General features: G+C 37.0%; 1 protein-coding gene across 3 annotated transcripts; it reads left to right on the top strand.

Moving 5' to 3' along the window:
• The first annotated feature begins 708 nt into the window (after nucleotides 1-708).
• Nucleotides 709-24001, top strand: P5cr (Pyrroline 5-carboyxlate reductase). 3 transcript variants are annotated; one of them, XM_019053720.2, is made up of 8 exons: nucleotides 709-828; nucleotides 3468-3610; nucleotides 4383-4478; nucleotides 5080-5237; nucleotides 12735-12819; nucleotides 16169-16308; nucleotides 18038-18249; nucleotides 23805-24001. In XM_019053720.2, the coding sequence occupies exons 2-8, from the start codon at nucleotides 3526-3528 to the stop codon at nucleotides 23860-23862; spliced, it is 834 nt and encodes a 277-aa protein (XP_018909265.2). In that variant the 5' UTR covers nucleotides 709-828; nucleotides 3468-3525; the 3' UTR covers nucleotides 23863-24001. The 3 variants fall into 3 exon arrangements, with proteins under 3 accessions (XP_018909265.2, XP_018909264.2, XP_072157131.1); XM_019053719.2 differs by lacking the exon at nucleotides 709-828 and adding an exon at nucleotides 835-1048; XM_072301030.1 differs by lacking the exon at nucleotides 709-828 and adding an exon at nucleotides 1313-1331.
• The last annotated feature ends 483 nt before the right edge of the window (nucleotides 24002-24484 follow it).

The raw sequence follows: 24484 nt of genomic DNA, 5'->3' as shown, positions 1-24484 counted from the left end.
AAATGGCGGTGTGGAATACGTGGTAATTCCTATCTCCTTTGTTGTTGTTGTTGTTGTCATCGGATGGCCGGGTACCCGTGTATCGCAAACAATCGATTATGTATCGAAAAAGTGACCCGGCGTCACACAGGAGTCTCGGAATTCGGGACATGGAAAATGCTTAAAAGTGGCGCCAGCTCTCCCAATTACATTACGACTCTATGTACTCTATGGTATTTTGTGAGCTGAGCACCGAGCGACCAAGCCTCGAGCAAGACCAAAAAGGCCTTTATAGACGATCAAATTCCGAACCAATTCCGATCAAAGTAGACATGCTGATGACTGGTGGTCACCATCTACCATCAAATTTTGACGGGCCGCACTTTTTTGATCAAAGTGAGATCAGACAGGAGTGCCATCATTCATCATTTCCTGCCACAGGAAACGTTTCTGTCAAGTTTTCATTTTAAAATTAAGCAAATTTATGAATTTCAGACTGATGACTCCCGACACTTTGATGCTACTTTGATCGGAATTGGTTCGGGAATTTGATCGTCTATAGAGGCCTTAAAGACCAAATCCACACCCTATTCATAGAGTAGATAGAGTGAGCGTACCAGTATGTCGATCGTGATCTCTGCTGGGAATACTCTCGCCATATAGGTACTCTACACTCTACAGTAAGGTAACCTCGAAATTGGTTTCAATAGGTATAGGTACCGACTCTGAGAAGAAAAATGGTTCTTACGGAGCTTTCGCTGCTGTTGTCGTAGTCTATTTATTCTATGTCCACACTCCACACTCTCGTATCATCTCTTATCAATTGTAAATTTGTAAACAAGTTGATAAGTAAGTGTGAGATCTCAAGTTCTTATCGGCTTCGACGGCTTCGGCATTCGCATCAATTGCATGTCTCCTTCCTCCTATGAAGAATGCTTGGCTCAGACAATGTGCAACCTACTAATGTGTTAAATTGTCAGTAGAGTATCCTCCCGGCCTCTAAATCCTGAACACCTTACACCTTTCAGCGTTCTCACATGCTCTCACCCTCACCCCATCTTCTCTGATCGTAAGTTTTTTAATGATATAGAAACTTTGGCAGGGGACAGTCACAAGACAATGTTGTAAAAAAGACACAAGATTTCGCGTACTCATATGCGCTATTATCTCTTTTTCAATAATATTGCTTCAAAATTCACCATACCCATAGGATATTTATTCTTTTAAAACACATTGAATAATTTTACTGCAGAACTACCTAGAATTGTCTTGTAGCAAGCAGTGAATGTAATGCCATTTGCACCTAGGCATATTCATCGCTCACGAGTTTATAGGAGGAAGAGACTTGAGAGGTACGTATGAGGACCTATTTCCAAACAAACAGCATGTCCATGTAAACATTGCCAAGATTGTGCAACTTTCCCCTTATTTTACAAGTATTTGAAATCACCCATTTTGTAAATTTCTATGCCAAAATATTCAGAATAATACGAAGAAACTTTGAGGCAAATTTGAGAACAGAGCACACTTAATTACAACTCTACTACTTAGCTAGATAGATGAATGCATGCACAGTCTTAGCATTGTTGACATGGGTATATGCCGTGAAGTCGTAAAGGTCCTCACATACTTTGCAGCACCAGCATGAGAAGTTTATTGCAAAGCAACTAAACAGAAGTAAAATCAATGAATATCAAGTTCTTAATTTAATTCCAAAAATGTACCTTGTTGAAACACTTTGTGTATGGTGTTTTCCAAAAGCTCATGTTTTATTTTTGTTTGCTACTGCCCCATCAGTGTAAAGTTGAATTAAGGAGGTAACAAGGTGGAGAAATCGTGCTGAATCCACATCATTTCGTGGGGAAAATAAAGCCAAAAAGTTCCAAAAATTTTAATTAGAGTCAAAAATAAATTTTTTTAACTCTAATGAGTACCAGTACCAAACTGAGGGCGGACAGTGTTCAGCTCAAGGTGTTTGCATTGGAATACAAAATCGCGAGTCATGCCGAGAGATCTATACCGGTTTGGGTCCTTTTAGATCCCATCAGCAGATCACACTCGTCAGTGAACCCAACTTAACATGCCGCAAAATCCAAAACGGCATTAAAACGCCGTCATGGATATGACCCGAGGCATGACACAAAAGTGTGATCCTCGCGCCATCTACCGTTGCTGCTGAACAACTCTCAAAAACAAGGAAAACTGGAAAAAATTATTATCAGGCTGGTTGGAGATGCAAACGCATCTAGACTTAACCGCTCGCTCCCGAACGGGAGAAAAAAGAAGAAAAGCACATGTATCTCCAAACTGTGCGTAGAAATGAGAAAAAAACAGTGAGAAGCGGCCCGAATACTGTATGTAACAAAGTGGAGAAATGGTGCTGGTTCCACACCATTTCGCGGGGCAAACGAAGCCAAGAAGTTCCAAAAATTGTAATTACAGAGTCAAAAATAAATTTTTTTAACGCTAATTAGTACCAGTAGGTACAAAACTGTTCAATTAAGTAATAATTATACCTACTTACGGAAGGTTGAAGTCGGAAAATGAGTAGCATTGATGAAGACATTGCAAGTTACTTACTCGTAATATGGGGCGTTGTAAGTACTCTCTTAAAAATAAAATTAACCAACGGTTTTTCCTTGGAAGCTTCTGTATCTTCTTTACCCACCCATGCAGAAATATTCACCGGAGAAAAGGCCCTGAAATGGCGGCTCAAGATTTTGCATGTAGGTAACCAAAAATTTTCTAAATGACCGATTTTAATTTTTAACATCATTACTTTATATTAGTGATTTATTTTTGTAATGGTAACATATTACAAGGATAGCATTTGCTGTCCAATTGTGTTTTTTCCGGAAAATGTTTAAAAATTGAACAATTTTCTATGCCTTTGCTGTTATTTTGTCATAAGCACAAAGTTTTTACCGTTGAATACAATATTTCTTATGATGCATCTACTCACTAGCATATTCAAAGGTAAAGACGGTAAGCTGCCTGCAGGCAACTCATTACATGAAACTCAGTTTTAAACAGGCATTCATAGTTAATTTGAAAAGCAAGTGCATAAAAAAATCAGCTATTTTTAACCAAGTATTCGCCCTGGGAAAAACAAAAGGAGACTCAACTTCGGACACTTAACACTATCATAATGCAATGCAGCTACAAAACTGAGACAGGGTCTTAAAGTAATGATATATTCACTGGTTAAAGTTAAAACTTTTTTATAGCACTTTGAATTTTAGGGGGACCTATCCTTTTAAGAAGATTGTGTGCGCATTTTACTTTTTTCTTCTTGTTTTTATGGGAGGATTTTAACATTGGAATGGAGTTGAGTATGTATCTTTAGAGTTTAGTCTTTCTTTACCCGTACCTATGAGAACTAGTCCTTTGCATACGATCAAGTTCTTTGTACAATTCCTGAGACTCTCTTGTGACTCTGATATACTCTATGGAATTTGCTGTATCTCACTAATGTTCTCATTGTTCAGTGCCATCAGGTTTCACTCTTCATTAGTGGAATCTCAAAAGTGAGTGAACTCTGTCAAAATGGTAAAACTGTCAGATGTCACGTTGGGTTTTCTTGGAGCTGGAAACATGGCCCAAGCTATTGGACTCGGCTTGATAAAGTCAGGTAGGTCCTCAAGTTCAGTCAATCAACGTGCAAAAACAAAACCAAAAAAAACTTGCAATTAGGTAAATCTAATCCATAGGTAGACCAGCCTTGATAACAGTCGCCTATTTTTGCACTTATTGAAACCATTTTCATGTGATTGTTTTTTGGTATTGCTCCACTTACATACTCTTTTCTCAATCAACACCTAACATTTTAATCACATTAGCATTTAAGTAATAATGTTCTGTGGTAGGTGTACCTATGTAACATCTTCTAATTGGAATGTTTACAAAGGCTTAAAGAGATCCTTTGTGTAAGTATTTTTTTACAAAAGCTTAAAAACTTAGTACAAAAATCATTATAAATATTGTTATGCAATGAGGGAGGCTCACAGGTGATTTGCCAAAAATCCTACCTTGTCAGACTTACGTTTCACTTTGAAAATGAAAAAGTTCTTTTTTTCTGCTTTGTGTCTTCTTCATTTTGTCCAAGATAATCATTGACGTTGTTTCATTCCTTTTTCCCCGTCTTTATAATCAACAACTCTGGAAACTAAGCATTGCCGAGCTAAGAAACTTTTTGTTATCACAGCAACTTTCATTTTCCTTTGTAAAAATGTCAAAACTTTGCCAAAATCCTAAACGGAATCAGATAATTGGGTTTTGTCGGTGATTGCATGGAATGACTTCCTTGGAAAATGTAAATTGAGCTCCATCAATACCTTCCTGTTTTTAAAAGGTCTTCCTCTTAATTTTTTCAACACAGTTCTTTCTCTTAATTTTTTCAACAGGCACTCTGAAATCACCTCAAATCATCGTTTTTGCTCCTTCGGAAAGGTGCTTTTCACCATGGAGAGCCGCTAGTATTGAGACCACTCACTGTATATGTAAGTGACTCATAGATAATACATTTTGTTTACATTGCATGAATACTTATGTCTATATCCAGCTCTCATCATTTACTTAATCACTTACCTAATAATTTAATTATTTTGTCTGGAAACATTTAATTTGTTGATGTTTGAATTTTAACCTTATCAATGGATGTCAGAGAATTGTTCATGACAAAAAAGGTCCTTTGAGTCATAATTGCCTGATTTTATTCCTGCTACTACGATTCTTTTTATTATTGTTCTAGTATTCAGAATTTTTATGTCCAAATCTTTTCAAATGATATTATGAATAAGTAACTTAAACAGAAGTGTAGCTTTTTCTAGCTAAACCCAACCCTCAGCATTTGAAACGTTTTTAAGATGCATTGCAGCACCACAAACATTTGTCTTTGTTATGATCACTTTCGGTTAATGAGTGCATTATAAACTGGTATCAGGATTTGTTTCATTTTGTTTTTCTCATCATCGTTGTAGAAACCTCTCACTAAATTTTCTCTCTTGATTTTTCCAATTTTCATTGAAGTTAAAACCTCTTGGGTCTATTGTCTCGTTTATCCTTCACTCTAATTTTTTTTTTTTTTTTTCTCGTTTGTAGTGTCTGTTTTTAATAAAGCTCAAGTTGTCTTCTTAGGAATGAAGCCTCAAATGCTCGACCAGTTTTTACTTGACGCAGAACGAGAGAAAGCAAAGCCTTGTAAATCGATACTTTTTGTCTCTCTTCTGGTTGGAACTACTCTGAGCACACTGGAAAAGGTAATTGATATTCAATCTAAAACGCATGTATCTAGATTACAGTGTTTTAAAGCTTTCACTTCTTATTTTGTTTTTAGAGTGGAAGAAACTGTCTTTTTTTGCTTCAAAAGTTCTGTAGAATATTTTTCACTTAGAGAAGGAAAAACTGAATATTTTTCAAGAAATCATATCACATTGTCTTCCATTTAAACAATAAAATGATAAGCATCTGTTATGTTCGGTAAGATGAAAATGAATCAACGCCTTTACGGAATTATAGATTTATTCATCGTTACTCATGAACAAGCCATTCCGGCTGCCGCTGATGATTGATAACAGATAACACATTTTGGATAACCTTCACCTTGCGCAATTGCGCATGCGCACTATCTTCTCAGGTGTGACATTACAGTCATTGCCAACCTGACTGAACTAATACTATATTTCACTATTACAACTCCCCCTTTTTTTTTCTTTTTTTTTTCAACACAGTTTAAACATACAATTTGTTTCTAATTTCTTTACTTAGTTACATAATCCTTAAGATAATTTGGAGGTTTTCTAATTCTTTGCTCCTCTATAATTATTCTGCCTCGCATTAAACCTCTACCTCGCAATTTTACATGATCCTTTCAGGAATCTTGGAAATTTACATTTGAACTTTGAGCAACTGGACTTTGATAATCTAAACTATTGCTTTCTTGTTGATCATTATTAGAATTTCGATCAATTTGAGAAGTACTTGGACTTTCAAATAAAAATTGGATATCTTCTTCTCACTCATTTTCTAAAGCCTTTGATTTTTGTACTTCTGCTGTTTTTTCCACTACGCTGCAGCTACCCTTATTGTCCTCTGTTTGAGGTTTTTTCAAGATTTTATTACCACTATTTAGATTATTTTCATACTGACAGTCTTTTCTAGGTTTGATATATAATCGATTTCTCCTGTATTGCTTTCCATTTTTACTTTCTATTACATAAGATCGGGGTTGTTGACATTTTTTAACAATTTTGCCAGGCTCCCAAACACCTTTCCATAATTTTTTAAAGAATACCTAGTCTTCTGCTTGGAATTCTGATAATTCTCCATGAACCATGTGGTATTTTTTCATTTGCTCCAGCTGTTCAGTTTTCAAGTTATGAAATGTCTCGTATGGGACTGCTTGTGGCTTTAGCCTAGATTTATCGACATACATTTTTGTTCTTAGATTACGTGACATTAACAGTTTCGCAGGGGAAGGCATTTTGCCTTTAGCTGAATTTCTAAAATTTAATAAAGCTATGTAAGGAACTTGTTTTGATTCTACACATTTCTTTAACATTTTCTTCAGGGTTTGAATTGTTCTTTCAACTAAACCATTGGATTGAGCATACTGAGGGCTGGAAATTTCAGATTTTATTGACCATAGATTACAAAATTTAATAAATTCCTCAGAATTAAATGGAGGCCCATTATCAGAAAAAATAATTTCAGGAATTCCATTCCTAGCAAATATGGATTTTTCCTGTGTTATGAGGCTACTGGCTTTGGTACTACTGATTTTTGCTATTTCTGGATATTGAGAATAGTAATCCACTATCATTATGCACAGATCTTTGTTGAATTCCATATAATCCATGCCTACTTTTTGATAAGGATAATCTGCAATTTCGTGGGGAAGCAGGCTTTCTCGTTTATTGTTGTTCTGAAACATATTACAGACATGACAATTTTGTACTTTTTCTTTAATTTCTTTTGACACGTTTGGCCAGAAAATTAGACCTCGGGCTTGATTCAGTGATCGCTGTATACCAAAGTGACCCTCATGCACAATTTCTAGCATTTGCTTTCTTAATTCAGATGGAATTACTACTGCTAAGTTTTTATAGAGAATACCATTATGGTATGACAGTTTATCTCTACAGTGAAAATAGTGCTCTAGCTCACCTTCCACTTTATCTGGCCACTCTGATCTACAGAAATCAATTACTTGCAATAAAATTGAGTCACTATTATACATTGATCTTATTTCATTTATTTTTTCCTTTGATATAGCAAGATTTTTAGTTATTACACTTATGTGTAAATTAGTGTCACGCTCAATTTCTTCCATAATTTCAGCTCTACTAATTGGAGCTCTTGAAAGGGTGTCTGATATATACATTTGTTTTCCAAGTACATGTTTTACTCGAATGTTATAGCGCAACAATTTTAGTCGAATTCTTTTTTGAGTTATGGGACATTTACTAATTTCTCTTTTAAACAATGTAATTAATGGCTTATGGTCTGTTTCTACAGTAACTTTCGACGTAAACAAATAGTCATGAAACTTTGTACAACCAAATAAAATACCTAAGCATTCTTTTTCAATTTGTCCTGCTTTACTTTGAGCTTGTGTTAGTGTTGAAGATGCATATGCGATTGGAATGTTATTTTGCATTATTACTGCCCCTACAGCGTCTTTTGAGGCATCAACATTGAGCATTATAGGTAAATTTACATCGTAGTATGCTAGCACCGGAGCTTTCGTTATTAAATCTTTAACTTGATCAAATTCTTCCTGATGTATTTTTTCCCACTTAAAATGAACTGTTTTCTTGAGCAATTTACGCAAATTTGGGATTTCTAATTGAAGATTTTTAACAAAACTGGCAATATAGTTTATCATCCCTAAAAACCGTTGTAGCTGTTCTAGTGTTTTTGGAGGTTTTAAGTTTTGGATTGCTTCAATTCTTTTGGGATCGACTTTGACGCCATCTTTTGACCAAACATGACCTAAAAAATCTAAACTATGTTTTGCAAATTTACATTTTTTCAAATTAAATTTAAGACCTAGCTACTCTGCTCTCTTGAGTACTCTTTTGAGGGTCTCATCATGTGTCTTCTTATCTCCATAAATCAAAAAATCATCAATATAAATTATCAGATTCGGAATGTCTTCAAATAATTCATACATTTTGCTTTGGAACATTTCACTTGCACAAGTAAGACCAAAGGCAAGTCTCAAACATTTGAATCTCCCAAATGGAGTGGCAAAGGTCGTTAGTCTAGAGCTTTCTTTGTCTAATTCTAGGGTCCTAAAGGCTGATTTGGCATCCAATGTTGTAAATACAGTTGAATTTTTTAATTTTGCTTTAACATCATCTAATGTTGGAATATAATGTTTTGGCGTTATAATTTCTTTATTTAAGGCATGAGGATCTAAGCAGATTCTTACTTCTCCATTCGGTTTTGACACCGTTACAATTGGATTTACCCGCTCAGTAGGTTCCGTTACTCTTTCAATTACTCCTAATTGCATCATCCTTTGCAATTCTTTTCAAACTCTCCTATGCAATTTACAAGGAATTTTTCTTGCCGGCTCAGCTGTCGGTTTCGCACTATCATTTATTTTCATTTTACACTTGCAATTTTTTATGCGACCTATTCCTTTAAACACTTCAAATTGATGAACTATTGATTTATATTCATCCGCAATTACATTAACTTGTTGCAATACACCTAATTGCTTACAAGTTTTATAACCTAATATTGGGGGTGTATTACTTTCCGCCACAATAAATTTAATTATATGGGCTTTGCTTGCTTGCTCATTAACACATTTGAGATTGCACTCTCCAACGACTTGCATTTTTTCTCCAGTAACTGATGTTAATTTGACATTAGTTTTTAGGATGGGTCTCTTGCCTATTATTCTTTTACTTAAATTAGCAGGGATTACATTCGCTTGGGCACCTGTATCAACTAAAAAGTCTGTATAGTAGTCATTGACATTCAGAGTTACATACCACTGATCGTCCTCCTGCTTGGCTTCGATCGCACCGATGAATAGCTCAGGACCTTCATCTTCCGAATAGTAATCGTTGCTATCAGTCGACTCCTCATCCGCCAGTCTCACTTTTCGCTCAGCATCCTTGCAAACTCTTGAGAAGTGATTGGACCCATTGCAATTGTCACATTTTCTCCCAATGGCAGGGCACCTTCCAGAATAATGTTTGGTATTTCCACAGTTTTTGCCCCTACTGTAGTTTCCCGTCCTTCTCGAGTCATCGGCTTGCACCTTAGAAGAACCGTACCTCCAATTTGATTGTCCCTTGTGCTTCGGACCATTTGCATACTACTTTCCACTGTTGGTAGTTCTTCGATGACTGCGCTGCTCTGCACTTTGCCTTGCATTATCTTGATAACGTCTGTTGATCTTTCCAACTACAGGTTCATTGGCATCCATTTCTTTTACCTGACGTCTTGATGCATCAATCGTTTTGATGGTTTTGATGGCATTCTCCAACGTCTCATCCTGCTTCATCAATACTTGGATTCTCACCTCTTCAAACTTCGGAAGCAAATTTGCAATCATAATCGCTTTGACAATTTTACTTATCCCTTTGATTGTCTAGGTTACAGGCCAGGCTTAAATTCTTCAAATTAATAACAAACTCGTCCAATGTCTCATCTTCTTTTTGTTTTCTGGTTATTAATTTGTATAAAGCCATTTCCACATTCTTTTCTGGCTTGAAGTGTGCATCAAAAAGTTCTATGAGTTGCTTTTGTGTGAGTTCGGGTGTGAGTTCAGGTGTGAGTTATGTGTGAAAACAGCATACCTATGCTCTATATTGACCTAACTTGACCTAACCACTATTAAACTTTGATATACTTTAATAGTTTTTGAAAAAGCGTATATCTGTCTCCTTAATACAGCATACTTAGTGTGAGTTCTTTTTTATTTGTGATATGTGGCAAAAGGGACCATAGTCTGCAGAAACTCGAAGAGTCCTGATTGATACCAGAGCCCAGAGGAGTGCTCTACGTATCTTCTGGAACAAAAAAACCCCTCAAAATATCTTATCAAACCAGAAATATGGGACTCTGAAATTTTCAGTTCAAATCATACAGTTTTAAGAGGAAGATATTTGATCTTCTAATCTGCCGTGATAAAAGTACAAAATTACCAGATCATGATGCAACTCCGAGGGCTGATCATTAAAATTGATAGACAGAGCAATGGACAAAGTAGCTGAAGGAAAAATAGAGCAATGCTATAGGTGGAAGTGGGTGGTTGCAATAGACTGAAGAGATAAGTAATAGATTAACTCATGTAAAACCACGAGAAACCCTTCAGTTAATCAATCATTTTCCCCTGAGTCTCAACCACCCGTCTCAATCAATAGGATCGCCTCATTCTCCCTTTGTTTTCTTTGTCTATCAATTTTATCTATAAGCTCGCTGTTGAGCTATACTTCAACAATATAAATTAATAATTTTATCAAATGAAGATTTTGATACCACATTCAGAACCACATTGGCTCATCAAGGACAAAATTTTCTGGCCAACGCAAGCCTTCCAAACCCCAGCCACAATACCAGAAACCCGACATTCACAACTCTCATTTAACATTCAAATTAACCTACCTTTAAATCCCTTAAACAAGTATTCTACCCTACAAAGAGTAATCAGGATAACAGCGCTGTGCCTACGGTTTATCAAAAATTCATGATTAAATACACTGGACCCATCTCAGCTAAAGAATTCAACGCAGCTCTACTAACATGCGTCAGAGCAGTTCAGAAAGAAAGTTTTTCAGACGAAGTTCAACAACTGTCAACATTAACACCAGATCTACAACAGAACAGCATACTAAGTCTCCATCCAACCTTGGATTCAAATCAATTACTACGTGTAGGTGGTCACTTGCAACAGTTTGCACTCAACAGAGCAGCAAAGCATCCTCTAATCATACCAAACAAACATCGTTTCACTGATCTTCTCTTTCTTCAAGAACATCTTCGCCTCCACCATGCTCCACCCCAGATGCTTCTTGCCGCTGCGCGTGAACAATTTTGGCCTTTAAAAGGACCATCAATCGCGAAAATAACGGTTCCAAAATGTTTTGTGTGTATGAGATCTCATCCAAAGCTAGTTCAATTACAAATGGTACCTTCACCAGCCAGTCAAGCAACGCAGGCCAATATGCTCACTACAGTTGGTGTGGGTTATACTTGTCCCTTTTAAATTAAATCTTCAGAGCAAACGAATGCTGCTGTTGTAAAAGCTTACATAGTATTATTCATCTGTTTTGCAACTAAAGCAATAACCCATCTGGAACTAACTACAAATCTAACATCAACTTCATTCTTAGCATCCTTTCAAAGATTCTTTTCGAGACGAGGAATTCCGTCTTGCATTCACTCAGACAACTCAATGACGTTCAGAGGAGCACATAATCATATAGACCATTTTCTCGCATTACTGCCGGAAAATCTTGACGTTTCCAGATTGCTAAGTTCCATAAATGTTTCCTGGACCTTCATTCCTCCAAGGGCTCCACATTTTGGAGGCCGTCGGGAGTTCGGAATTCGCCTCTTCAAATTCCACCTAAAAAGAACCATTAAATCAACAGTTCTAGCACTAGAACAGTTCACTACCTTAACGAGCCAAATTGAGGCTACACTGAATTCCCGTCCTTTGGTTCCTCTTTCCTCATCCCCAGATGATTTTGAGGCCCTGACACTGGGCCACTTTTTAATTGGTAAACCATTAACTTCTTTACCAGTCCCAATTCAATGTGCGGAACCTGCCAACCTCCAACAGTCTTGGACAATACACAAAAAGATTTTCAACCGTTTCTGGCACTTCTGGCAAAGGTACTACCTTCAAAATTTACAATAGGCATCAAAATGGCACAGCACCTCTCAAGAATTTTCCGTTGGAAATGTGGTAATTCTTCACAATGATCATCTTCCTCCGTTGCGTTGGAGATTGGCTCAGATTGTCTGATTACACGCAGGTCCTGACGGATTGGCTCGAGTTGCAACTCTCAGAACATCTACCGGACTCATAATTCGTGCCGTAACCACTTTTTCTCTCCTACCAATTTATTGAGGGTATCTCAAGAGGGGGAGGATGTCGATGGCAACGCAGCCGAGCAGAGCAAGAGCAGTGTAAGACAGCTGTTCTAGAGAGGCTTCTTCATTCTATTCATTATCGTTATTCAATTAACTTTTTTCCTGCTTTCAGTTGATAAAATTATCCTTCGAAAATATAAAGATTTTCTTTTTCTTACCTATCTTCATTCGGTAAAATTATTATTTTATATTGTTGAAGTATAGCTCAACACCCTCTGTGCCCTCTAATGACACAAAAATGAATCAAACATCTTTCAACTCGCTCCATAGGTTCACAGAGGGAGTAATCCGTCGAGATCATCAAATCCAATTTTTTTTTCCAAACCAGAAAAGTTTGCTCCAGTACTTTGCCTCCGTGGACCAAGGTCTATTTTCCTGTGGGTGTGGATGGTCACATTTCACTTTTAATTTTTTAATGTCATGCTGCAGATCACAATATTTAATTCTTCTCTGTTTTTTTGAAACATGGACTCGGAGAGGTTATACAACAGCTAAAATAACCGTGTCAAGGGAGCAGAATGGACCCTGTGATTTATTTAAGTAGGTACACTTTGTCATTTCAGCAGTTGCGGTTTTTTGGTCCCTCTCATCAAATTCCAAAAAGCCAAGTTTAATCGATTGATTTTTGTCTCTAGAAAATCGAATCTAACTTTGGAAAAGGTCATCGCATCATAAGAGTTATGCCCAACACCCCACTAATGGTAGGAGCTGGATGCTCAGGTTTGTGAAATTCATCTGCCCTTTACTTTTTTAAATATTTTTAAATGAATGGCCTTTCCCTTTTAAGATCTGAGTCCTTGCGTTCACAATCTAGGGTTACCAAAAATGCCTGTTATTTTGACCTGCAAATCATGGCTAATGTAAAATTTCAGTGGGCAGTTTTTCAGAGGGGTGACTTTGGTTTCTTTTTTTCGTAAGACTTTAGAAGCATGGAGTAAATCCAAAATTATACCGTGAAATTAGCATTTTTTTGTTGAGGCAATTTGAGAATTTGACCATGATCCCTTTCGGCACCAGCCATTACAAAATTTGTACATTATAAAAGATAATGTTAAAAAACCGTTACAATTTTGCTGTAAAAGAAGGTAACTTTCTTTAGGATTCTTTAAGCGACATTTACAAAGGGTAAAATTTTGGTATTTGAAGTGTAAAGAAACTCTAAAAAATTTTTTAACACTGTAAATGTTTAAAACACACTTTCAAATCATTAAAAAAAATGAATCTTTAATTATCATCAACCCTCAAAATATTAAAAATTGTTAAAAACTGTAGGTGAAAATAAAAAATATTTAGAAATTGTATCTGAAGACTTATACCTTCATTTTCCCAGACGTAAATATAACTGAAATAAATATACTAAAAATACCTCAGCAGGATTTTCACCATATGAATGTTAAAAAATGTTTTCAAGATTTTGAAACCGGTTTTTTGTCTCAGTTAATGTTATCAGGCAGGAGAAAATGCCACATTCAGAGAAACAGTTAACATTTTGGAACTTCATTAACTCTTGTTGCGAACCTCCTATCAATGATATTGTAGTACGTAAAACAACATTGCTCCACCTAAATTTGTATAAAGAGTGGTAGCCCTAGGGTGCGTCAAAAAAATGAAAGTCTGAAATGTTCCGCTCCCTAGGCGGCAATCAATGACGTTTGGTAAAAAAGCAAGTTTGCCAAAATTTGGGTCAATTTCAACCATTTTAAATGGTGCCAAAGGTCAATTTTGTGATGAAACAATGGTATTATGGTTTAGACCTCGATTTCGTACTAAAAACTCGATTTTACGCTGAAATCCTGCATTTACGAGAAAAATGCCACTTAATTCAAGTTGTAGAGGATGAAATTTTACGCTAGAAAGTCGTCTTTGTAAACGATAAAAATCAAATTGAACTAGAAAAACTCACCTCGGTATTTATTTTTTTGGTCCTCAGAATTTCCGAGGTCTTACAAAGTAGCAGTTTGAAAGACTCATTTTTTACAAAAATAAGTCGAAAAAGGGTATAAATGAACTGTAGGCAAGTGTTGAGGATGCAAATGTCATCAGAACTTCCTTAGTTTCAAAAAAAGTTCCAACTATTTTGCACAATCCTCCAAAAAGTGTACGGCTTGAGAGGCAGGATCGTGCTATAATAGTAAGGGAGAAGTGCGGTTTGACCGGGAAAAATTCCATTACAAACTTTCCCGATGTAATCGTCATCAGTAGGTCCCCCTGAACGAATTCCTAAAATTTAAAAATGGTCCGACTCCGGAACACCCCTCAAAGTACTTAAAATTGAAAATGGCGGCCGTAATAAGGAGGTCCGGGAAATCGGTATTTTAAAATGCTCATTCTGTCTCATGTGAGGTATCATTTCCTATGTAATGTTGGTCGTAGATTTCATAAATAAACTCCACAAGGCCCCCCAGTCAAAGGGGGCACTCCAAATCAAATATGACGGCCAAATGTTCTCTTGATCGGGGGGGGGGGGGTGTTTATGCCTTCATTTATGAAATTTACGACTATATTTACAAAGAAATGGAGACCCCTTGCGCTTGCCTTGTACCTTCGGTGAATATTTAAAAAAATGTAACCTCCTGCGACCTTTCACATTTGACCGCCATCTTTGATTTGGAGTGCCTCCTTTGACTGGGGGGCCTTGTGGAGTTTATTTATGAAATCTACGACCAACATTACATAGGAAATGATACCTCACATGAGACAGAATGAGCATTTTAAAATACCGATTTCCCGGACCTCCTTATTACGGCCGCCATTTTCAATTTTAAGTACTTTGAGGGGTGTTCCGGAGTCGGACCATTTTTAAATTTTAGGAATTCGTTCAGGGGGACCTACTGATGACGATTACATCGGGAAAGTTTGTAATGGAATTTTTCCCGGTCAAACCGCACTTCTCCCTTACTATTATAGCACGATCCTGCCTCTCAAGCCGTACACTTTTTGGAGGATTGTGCAAAATAGTTGGAACTTTTTTTGAAACTAAGGAAGTTCTGATGACATTTGCATCCTCAACACTTGCCTACAGTTCATTTATACCTTTTTTCGACTTATTTTTGTAAAAAATGAGTCTTTCAAACTGCTACTTTGTAAGACTTCGGAAATTCTGAGGACCAAAAAAATAAATACCGAGGTGAGTTTTTCTAGTTCAATTTGATTTTTATCGTTTACAAAGACGACTTTCTAGCGTAAAATTTCATCCTCTACAACTTGAATTAAGTGGCATTTTTCTCGTAAATGCAGGATTTCAGCGTAAAATCGAGTTTTTAGTACGAAATCGAGGTCTAAACCATAATACCATTGTTTCATCACAAAATTGACCTTTGGCACCATTTAAAATGGTTGAAATTGACCCAAATTTTGGCAAACTTGCTTTTTTACCAAACGTCATTGATTGCCGCCTAGGGAGCGGAACATTTCAGACTTTCATTTTTTTGACGCACCCTATGGTAGGCCCCCGTATAGCAGTACAGCAATTATGGCAGGTGTGCTTGCATGGGTGTAAAGGCAATGTTTGCGGTAAAGTAAATCATAACTGCGAATACCAACGACTAAGTAAGATGCACTGACCATCCACTGGACGTCACTCATTGAAGTCTATCCTAGGAGACTGATCAGAAAAACGCAGGAGCGAGACTCGTGGAAGCATCCAGTTTTGGTGACATCAGAGCATCTCTTTCAAATTGAACTTCTGGAGAGCACCTAACTATGTGCATATCAAAAGGCAATCCCAAAATAAACCACCTTGTCAGCCCCTCACGGCGTACTTGTCTCTGACCTACCAACCCCAGCTTACTAGAATATTGAACTTCGTAAAATAAATTGATCTTGAATATGCTATACCTATCGGTAATTTTTTTCTTACACTAATTTTTTCAGATGCTTTGCTAACAGTTGCTCCATCCTTAGAAGCTCTCTCTGAAGACTCACAGCAACAAATCTGCTTGTTACTTGTGTAATATTTATTGAGGATTCTTGATTTCTTCAGATGTTTGCTGGAAAACAAAACGATTTATACCAAAATTTAATAATTGAATTATTGATATGTTATTCTAACTTATTTTTGTCTGAACAGCTGTCTGTCATCAATTGGGAAAGGATTCTGAAGATGTTGCTCTTGTGAAAGCGGTGATGTCACAAAATGGAACCGTTTCAGAAATCCCAGAGTCTCTGATCTCAACTTTTGCAGCTTTAGCTGGTTCTGGACCAGCATATGTACGATATTTTTATTTTATTTTTTTTTTCACTATCCCGTCCAAAATGGGTGAAATGAGTTTGCCGCAGAGTTGTGATAGTTGCAGCTTAAAGATATACAAAAAATAGTGGAACATGCCCAAATGGAAAGCCTTTCTGTTCAACTTCACATAGATATTGCTTTTTGGCCGTGGCAACTTTAGTGTTTAAAGTAATTTTCCTCGACAGTACAAACCGCGGTTTCCTCCACTTTTGATATTTTGAGTGTTGTATGCAAAGCAACCAGTGCACGTGAAGTGACAACTTTGACTACGCTGTATATTTCTGTAACATGAGTTTTCGAATTTTCGACATGTAGCTATTCAGAAAATTCCAAGGTCCATGTCAATTTTATCCATTGTGCCATGATATCGACTATTAAGGTTACAGTCGTGCGAGTCAATAGAGTATGCGGTAGTCAGCAATTGGCATCATTGCGAGTTAACGTCTGTTCCATGAATGAATATTTCATTTACCTTGCTCTGGTGCTGCACTTGCGCAAGGGTTTTCCCTTCCCTGTTCGGCTCATAAATGATTCTCTCATTGTTGCTGCCAACTGAAGCAGGCTCAAAATTGTACTTTCTGTGGTTAGTATCTAGAAAACAGAATCATGAAAAGGGGAACAATTTTCAAGAGTCTCAGGCGGTTTTGCAGGAAAAACATTTAAAGAACTCAAACATTTTGAGTGCTGGGAATTAGTTATTAGTGTGGGGTCCTTTATGCATCACCGATGATGAGCCCAAAGTGGAACCAACCATAGCATAGACCCTATCGCATTAGCTGACCTGAGCCATTATAATTTTTGGGTGTGATACTTCATAACTTATTGAACATAGACTTTTAGTGTTAGAATATATCTCATTATCTTTTGCTACTCTGTCGCTCCGTCTTCAGGTCTGCCTGGATTTGGGTTTTCCTTCATCTGCATCATATTATTATTATTAAACTGAAGTCCAAAGCCAAAGTCTAAATAGAAGGAGCTTTAACAGAAACGCACCAAGCTGCATCAAGTGTGAACCAGGAGAGAGATGTGAAGTTGTATTCCTTCAAAAGACTCAATGTTGAGGACAAAATTTAACTATTATTCTCTTGTTCAAAATATTTTTTCTTAACTTGGAATTTTTAACAAGAGAAAATTTTTTACTCGTTAGATACAAAACTATTCTCAACTCATTTTTTCGCAGAACGCAACATGGTGCGTTCCTGTGAAACTCTGTCCCAAATAAAACTTGGAGTAAAAATATAATGAATGTATGCAGCGAATATCGTCAAGCAGCTGTTAGTTCTGAGGTTACCACACTTAAACTCAATAATCAGATGGTAAGACTCAATGGTGGAAATTTCTAAGCCCAATCGAACCTATAAATGGAGATTACGTAGCTTCTAAAGATCATTGGCTGAAAGAGTTGTCTCAACCAGTTACTACTTAAGGCAAAAAGGTAAATTGTTTGTAATTTTTGCATCATTGCATTAATTCTATAGCTTTTTTATTTCCAAAACAACTGACAGCATCAGATCTTAGAGATCATCAGTTCATCAGCCATCAACTCACCATTTACAAAATGTTTGCCTCTATCCTAAATTTAGAATGCCCAGTTTTCCAAAATTCTGTATCAGGATGAAGGGCGGTGTATTTTTTCCACTTGGCTGAAAATTAGAGCTTTAAGTTCATGACTGTTTTTTGCTTTGAATATAAATGCTTTTTCCATAGGGTTACATAATAATCGAAGCTCTGGCTGATGGTGCTGTGAAAAACGGGATGCCTCGCGATATGGCTCTCCAGTTGGCTGCGCAAACAATGGCTGGTGCTTCCAAGATGGTGCTCGAGACGAACACTCACCCAGGGCAGTTAAAGGACCAGGTTTGTTCACCTGGCGGTACAACCATCGCAGCTATCTATGCTCTTGAAAAAGCTGGAATTCGGTGAGTTCTCATCTCGAAGGCAGTAATGGAAAACTTATCCAACCAACAACCTGAAGGAAAGTTAAGGATCTTTGAAAATCTCATGTTTTTCAGGGGTCATTCCATGTCAACTCAACAAGGTTTTGAAACTTGACCTCTCGGATCATGTTCGAACTTGGTGTGCTGCAAGTTCCTATCGAAAAAGAAATATTCCCCAAATTTTAGGTCATTTGGTCGCTCTGTTAATTTTATACGGAATTTCAAAGTTTGGAAAAAATTGAGCTTTTTTAAGACCGATATAACTTTGAACGGCTGTTACTTTTCAACGGTTCATCGGAAAAACTTGAACTAGGTCTTGTTTTGAAGCCTAGAGGTTCTTTTTTTTTTAAAAAAAAAAAAAAAAAAAATTGAAAAAAAATTTGAAAATTTTTGGAAAATTTTGAATTTTCAATTTGAATTTTTCAAAAAGGGCATTTTTTAAAATTGTTGTTTTCTTTGTAGGTGATCCTTACATAATCTTAAAGCATTTCCCAAAGTTTCATTGTGGGACGCCAAGCGGTTCCTTAGTTATAGCAATAAACGTACCGTAATCCTACTCAAAATGCATCATTTGTACCTACCATATGTATACAGGGTGTTCGAAAAGTCCCCCCCCCCCCTCTAACTTTTGACCTAATTGAGGTAGAGATTTGAAACTTGGAGGGTGTTCCTAGATCAAATGGAGCTACTTTTTGACCCCCCCAAAATTTTGGGGGGCCCCCCCTTGGGGGGGTTACGGACCCTAACTTTTTTTTTTCAAATGGGAAGACCCCCTTTGTGATACCTCGTTCGAAAGAGCATAAAAAAAGAAAATTTTTCGCGCAAACCCGAAGTCATTATCTCAAACCGTTTCAAAATGGCGGCCGGTCAAAGTTCAAAATGGCCGAAAATTGGCACCTCTGCTATTTGCACATGGATTTGCGTGAAACTCGGTATCAGGGGGTATTTTGGCACGAGAAAAACGAATTTGACGTTAGATTTTTTAAAAAAAACCCTAATTTTTCAAAATGACCGCCGCTTTAGGCTCAAAGTGGCCGAAAATTTGACAAACTCGATTTCTTGCCAATGGATTCACCTGAAATTCGGTATATGGGGGTATTTTGACCCGAGAAGAACGAATTCGACGTTAGATTTTTAAACAAACCCTAATTTTTCAAAATGGCCGCCGATTAAAGTTCAAAACGGTCAACAATTGGCAACCTCGACTTTTTGCCGATGGATTCGCCTGATTCTCGGTGTTTGGGGGTATCTAGGTAGGAGGAAAACGATAAGCTGAGTTTCAAGCGAATCCATCGGCAAAAAGTCGAGGTTGCCAATTTTTGACCGTTTTGAACTTTAATCGGCGCGGCCATTTTGAAAAATTAGGGTTTGTTTAAAAATCTAACGTCGAATTCGTTCTTCTCGGGTCAAAATACCCCCATATACCGAATTTCAGGTGAATCCATTGGCAAGAAATCGAGTTTGTCAAATTTTCGGCCACTTTGAGCCTAAAGCGGCGGCCATTTTGAAAAATTAGGGTTTTTTTTAAAAATCTAACGTCAAATTCGTTTTTCTCGTGCCAAAATACCCCCTGATACCGAGTTTCAAGCAAATCCATGTGCAAATAGCAGAGGTGCCAATTTTCGGCCATTTTGAACTTTGACCGGCCGCCATTTTGAAACGGTTTGAGATAATGACTTCGGGTTTGCGCGAAAAATTTTCTTTTTTTATGCTCTTTCGAACGAGGTATCACAAAGGGGGTCTTCCCATTTGAAAAAAAAAGTTAGGGTCCGTAACCCCCCCAAGGGGAGGCCCCCAAAATTTTGGGGGGGGGGGTCAAAAAGTAGCTCCCTTTGATCTAGGAACACCCTCCAAGTTTCAAATCTCTACCTCAATTAGGTCAAAAGTTAGAGGGGGGGGGAGGGGACTTTTCGAACACCCTGTATAAGCCATGCATACTAGGGACAGATTCCCTTGACATGGCTGTTAATAGATAATAGGCTCTAAATAGTGGGAATAGGATGTTTTCATAGATGCTCATTGTTTAGTATCACCTTTTGTAAAATAGATATTTAAAACATCCTATTATCTATTAACAGCCATGTCTAGGGAATCTGTCCCTACTATGCATGACTTATATATATATAGTAGGTACATATGATGCATTTTGAGTAGGATTACGGTACGTTTATTGCTATAACTCAGGAACCGCTTGGCGTCCCACAATGAAACTTTGGGAAATGCTTTAAGATTATGTAAGGATCACCTACAAAGAAAACAAAAATTTTAAAAAATGCCCTTTTTGAAAAATTCAAATTTGAAAATTCAAAATTTTCAAAAAAATTTCAAATTTTTTTTTTCAATTTTTTCTTTATTTTTTTTTAAAAAAAAAAGAACCTCTAGGCTTCAAAACAAGACCTAGTTCAAGTTTTTCCGATGAACCGTTGAAAAGTAACAGCCGTTCAAAGTTTTATCGGTCATAAAAAAACTCAATTTTTTCCAATCTTTGAAATTCCGTATAAAATTAACGGAGCAACCAAATGACCTAAAATTTGGGGAATATTTCTTTTTCAACAGGAACTTACAGCACACCAAGTTTGAACATGATCCGAGAGGTCAAGGTTCAAAACCTCGTTGAGTTGACATGGAATGACCCTCAGGTTACTTATTAGACGGGACTTGAATGGCTTCTAAGAAGGAGGGCTCAGATAACATGAAATAACTTTATTTCTTCGACAATTCTTTATATTTCTGAATGAGAAAATCAACCGGATTACATTTTGCAATAAGGAACCACTATCTCTGGCTCTTCCATTAAAGCACATATCTGCATAAAGAAACCAATGGCATGTATGTTGTTTCTAAAATGGGCCAGAAATAGTGGTCCCTTATTGCAAAATGTAATCCAACTAATGTTCCATGTACCATCTTTGATATGACCACGGTTAATCAAGGAGGATCCAAGAAATCAAGCGGGCAAGAAGAAAAATTGTTCTCAATTTTTGTGGATACGCCCCTCTTCCACTACACTGCTCAGTATTACCATTTTTAGCAGTATTACGACAGTCAAGTAGCGTGCCTGTTAGATGATAACATGAATAATCATAGTTTGTGCCCTTACTTGTGGCTTTCATCATTAGTAAGCTTCCTGAGCCGGGAGAGGTGATTTGGAAACTACTTCTGTTTTCTACTGAGGCAGATCTTCAAATGCTAAGGAACGACATTTCAAGAGCAATTTTGGTATAATTGCTTGGTAATAAGAGGCATTCACCCTCAAAGGATAGTATTCTGTCTATAATTCATTTCTGAATTTCTCAATTTCTGAAAATTTGGCAGTTACGTCCTTTTTCAAGTAAACGGTTCATTTATGAGCTTCTCCCTTCTGTAAATGCACCGCAAGCAAAGGCTGAAGACAGGTGCAAAAAACACGCTACTTCTGAAAATTTGAAAAGTAATTCTTACACCTTGGATTCGTGCAGTGGCTCAAAACATCTCGAAATTTCATATTCTCCTGGTTTTTTGGTCATGAAATGACAGTAACTCCTCACATGAAAATCTTATGCTGGCTTAGTTGGCTCCCTAATTCTGTCAAAATTAAGAAAGGCTGAATAAATGAGAGAACTGATTATGTAAGACATGCATCTGAAGTCAACTCAAAACTCATTTTTGATGTCTGAATTATTAGATAAATACTCTCAGGATCAAAAAGTCATCTCAAATCTATCTGTAAAAAGAGAAGTTATCCTCATTCTTGTAAGTGCAGTCGTCTGACAATGCACTGATCAAAGGGGTGGTATCGATAAGGGCCTTTTTTGGCCCCCTACTAGAATCTAGAAATTTATGCGGGTTTTCCAAGTTGACTCAATGTAGTTTACGGAAATAATCCTTATTTAGCCCACAGGCCACTGGGCATGTGTTAAACGGTTGCCTAAACATAGGTCTGCAGGCGTATTTTAGTGAAATTTCGAGTGTTTCTATCACTCCGAGGCTTTTTTGACACCGAGCGCAACGTCCAACTAAAACGAGCTTTTGATATGTTATCAAGGAGGCTTTAGGACACATATGAACCCTGGTCTGGTTTTACTTAGATGATGCGCTCATAGTTAAAAAAAACTTTTTCAAAAGTCGATGTTTAAGGGACATCCGCAAAAATCATACGGCAAACGTCTCTTCAACTGTATGCACGCTACATATATTATCGAGGGCAGTTATCAAGCCTTTGTTAAACCCTTACAAGGAGATTTTCTTTAATTGTAGCCAAAAAAAACCCCTAACGATGTAATTCCCTATGATTTTTGCGGATGTCCCTTAAACATCGACTTTTGAAAAAGTATTTTTAACTATGAGCGCATCATCTAAGTAAAACCAGACCAGAGTTCAAATGTGTCCTAAAGCCTCTTTGATAACATATCAAAAGTTCGTTTTAGTTGGACATTGCGCTTGGTGTCAAAAAAGCCTCGGCTTGATAGAAAAACACGAATTTTCGCTAAAATACGCCTGCAGACCTATGTTTAGGCAACCGTTTAACACGCATCCAGTGGCCTATGGGCTAAATCATGATTATTTCCGTAAAAAACATTGAGTCAACTTGGAAAACCCGCATAAATTTCCAGATTTACATTGATGTTATGCGTTTTGTGAAAATATGCCTCCACTACTCCAAAATCCGTTATCTTCACAGCTGTTTGTATGGAAAATTCAATTTTTTTTTGGACACAATTGAAGGAGATCTCCTTGTGAGAGTCTAACAGGGCTTGATAACTGCCCTCAAAAATATACATAGCGTGTATACAGTTCGAGAGACGTGTTTCCCTAAGATTTTTGCGGATGTCCCTTAAACGTCGATTTTTGTAAAAAGTTTTTTTAACTAGGAGCGCATCATCTAACTAGAACCAAACCAGGGTTAAAATGTGTTCCACAGCCTCCTTGATAACAGATCAAAAGCTCGTTTTAGTTAGACGATGCGCTCGGTGTCAGAAAAGCCTCGGAGTGTTAGAAAAACCCGAAATTTTGCTAAAATACGCCTGCAGACCTATGTTTAGGCAACCGTTTAAAACCTATCCAGTGGCCTGTGGGCTAAATAAGGATTATTTCCGTAAACTACATTGAGTCAACTTGGAAAACCCCCATAAATTTCCAGATTCTAGGAGGGGGCCAAAAAAGGCCCTTATCGATACCCCTCCTTTGTCTCTAATTTCACATGCTTGCGTGATATTCTAAAATTTCCTAATACCAAGAGCTTGAAATTCAGTCATACTTAAGCAGGAAATTTAGATTATTCTTCCTGTAACAACAGTGTGGCGGTGTTGAAAAGAAAATCGGACTACATTTTGCAGTTAGGAACTACTACTTGTAGTTACTATTACTATTAGTTCCCCTATGAAGCAAAGTGTTCTTCGGTATGAACCAGAAATCTATTGTAAGTGGTTCCTTACTGCAAAATGTATTTTCCAGATGTGAATGAAGGTTGTCTCGCACCCTATCAATCAATTTTCATGCAGAAAAAGTGTTCCTTGTTCTCTTATTATTTTCAACACAAGAAAGTGTTACTGTTTCAGAGGTGGAATGATGGACGCAATCAATGCAGCAGTTGCAAGGAGTAAAGAAATGAGTTAATTTAACAACTCTGGAGTAAAATTCTTGGAGGAAATAGAGAAGTTATTTCATTGTTTTTTTTTCTCTTAGTAAGTTTAGCAATTTTTGCTGACAATATGAAAGACATTAAGCTCAAATAAAGGACAACTTTTTAAGAAAATTGTGTTTTATTTTAACAACATGCTTCTCACCTCAATTTTATAGGAGGAAAAACAAAAATACATTTCGATAGACTTTCTTTTACATCATCAAAAGAAAGCCATTTTGCTCTAAAAAATCAACTTCTTTCGTAGAATAAGCTATTTTTAAAATTTGATAAAATTTCCAGGCTAACCTTTTTTTTCTAATCTTTTAAGTGTATGAGACCTAGGTCAGAGATGTTTGAAAGAGGACCAATCCAAGGCTATAGATTCAGCCATTCAGATTCTTCTTGACTGGCCAACGATACAGGCTTTTAGTCAGAGAGAGGGAATAAGATCCTGGGCCTATTATACCTCTGTTTTTAGAGGTTTTACAGATGTTGAACGCAATTTGCTTGTGCATACAGTTATTTCCAGAATTAGAAAAAGAGGGGCATTAGTGGTTTTTGCACAAGCTAATTTAATTAACTCAGTTGAACTTAACATGTCAATACAAGAATGCA

This window comes from Bemisia tabaci, chromosome 5 (genome assembly GCF_918797505.1).
Source record: "Bemisia tabaci chromosome 5, PGI_BMITA_v3".
NCBI lineage: Eukaryota > Metazoa > Arthropoda > Insecta > Hemiptera > Aleyrodidae > Bemisia > Bemisia tabaci.
Note: the sequence above shows the minus strand (reverse complement) of the source record. Positions and strands in the feature narration are given on the sequence as shown.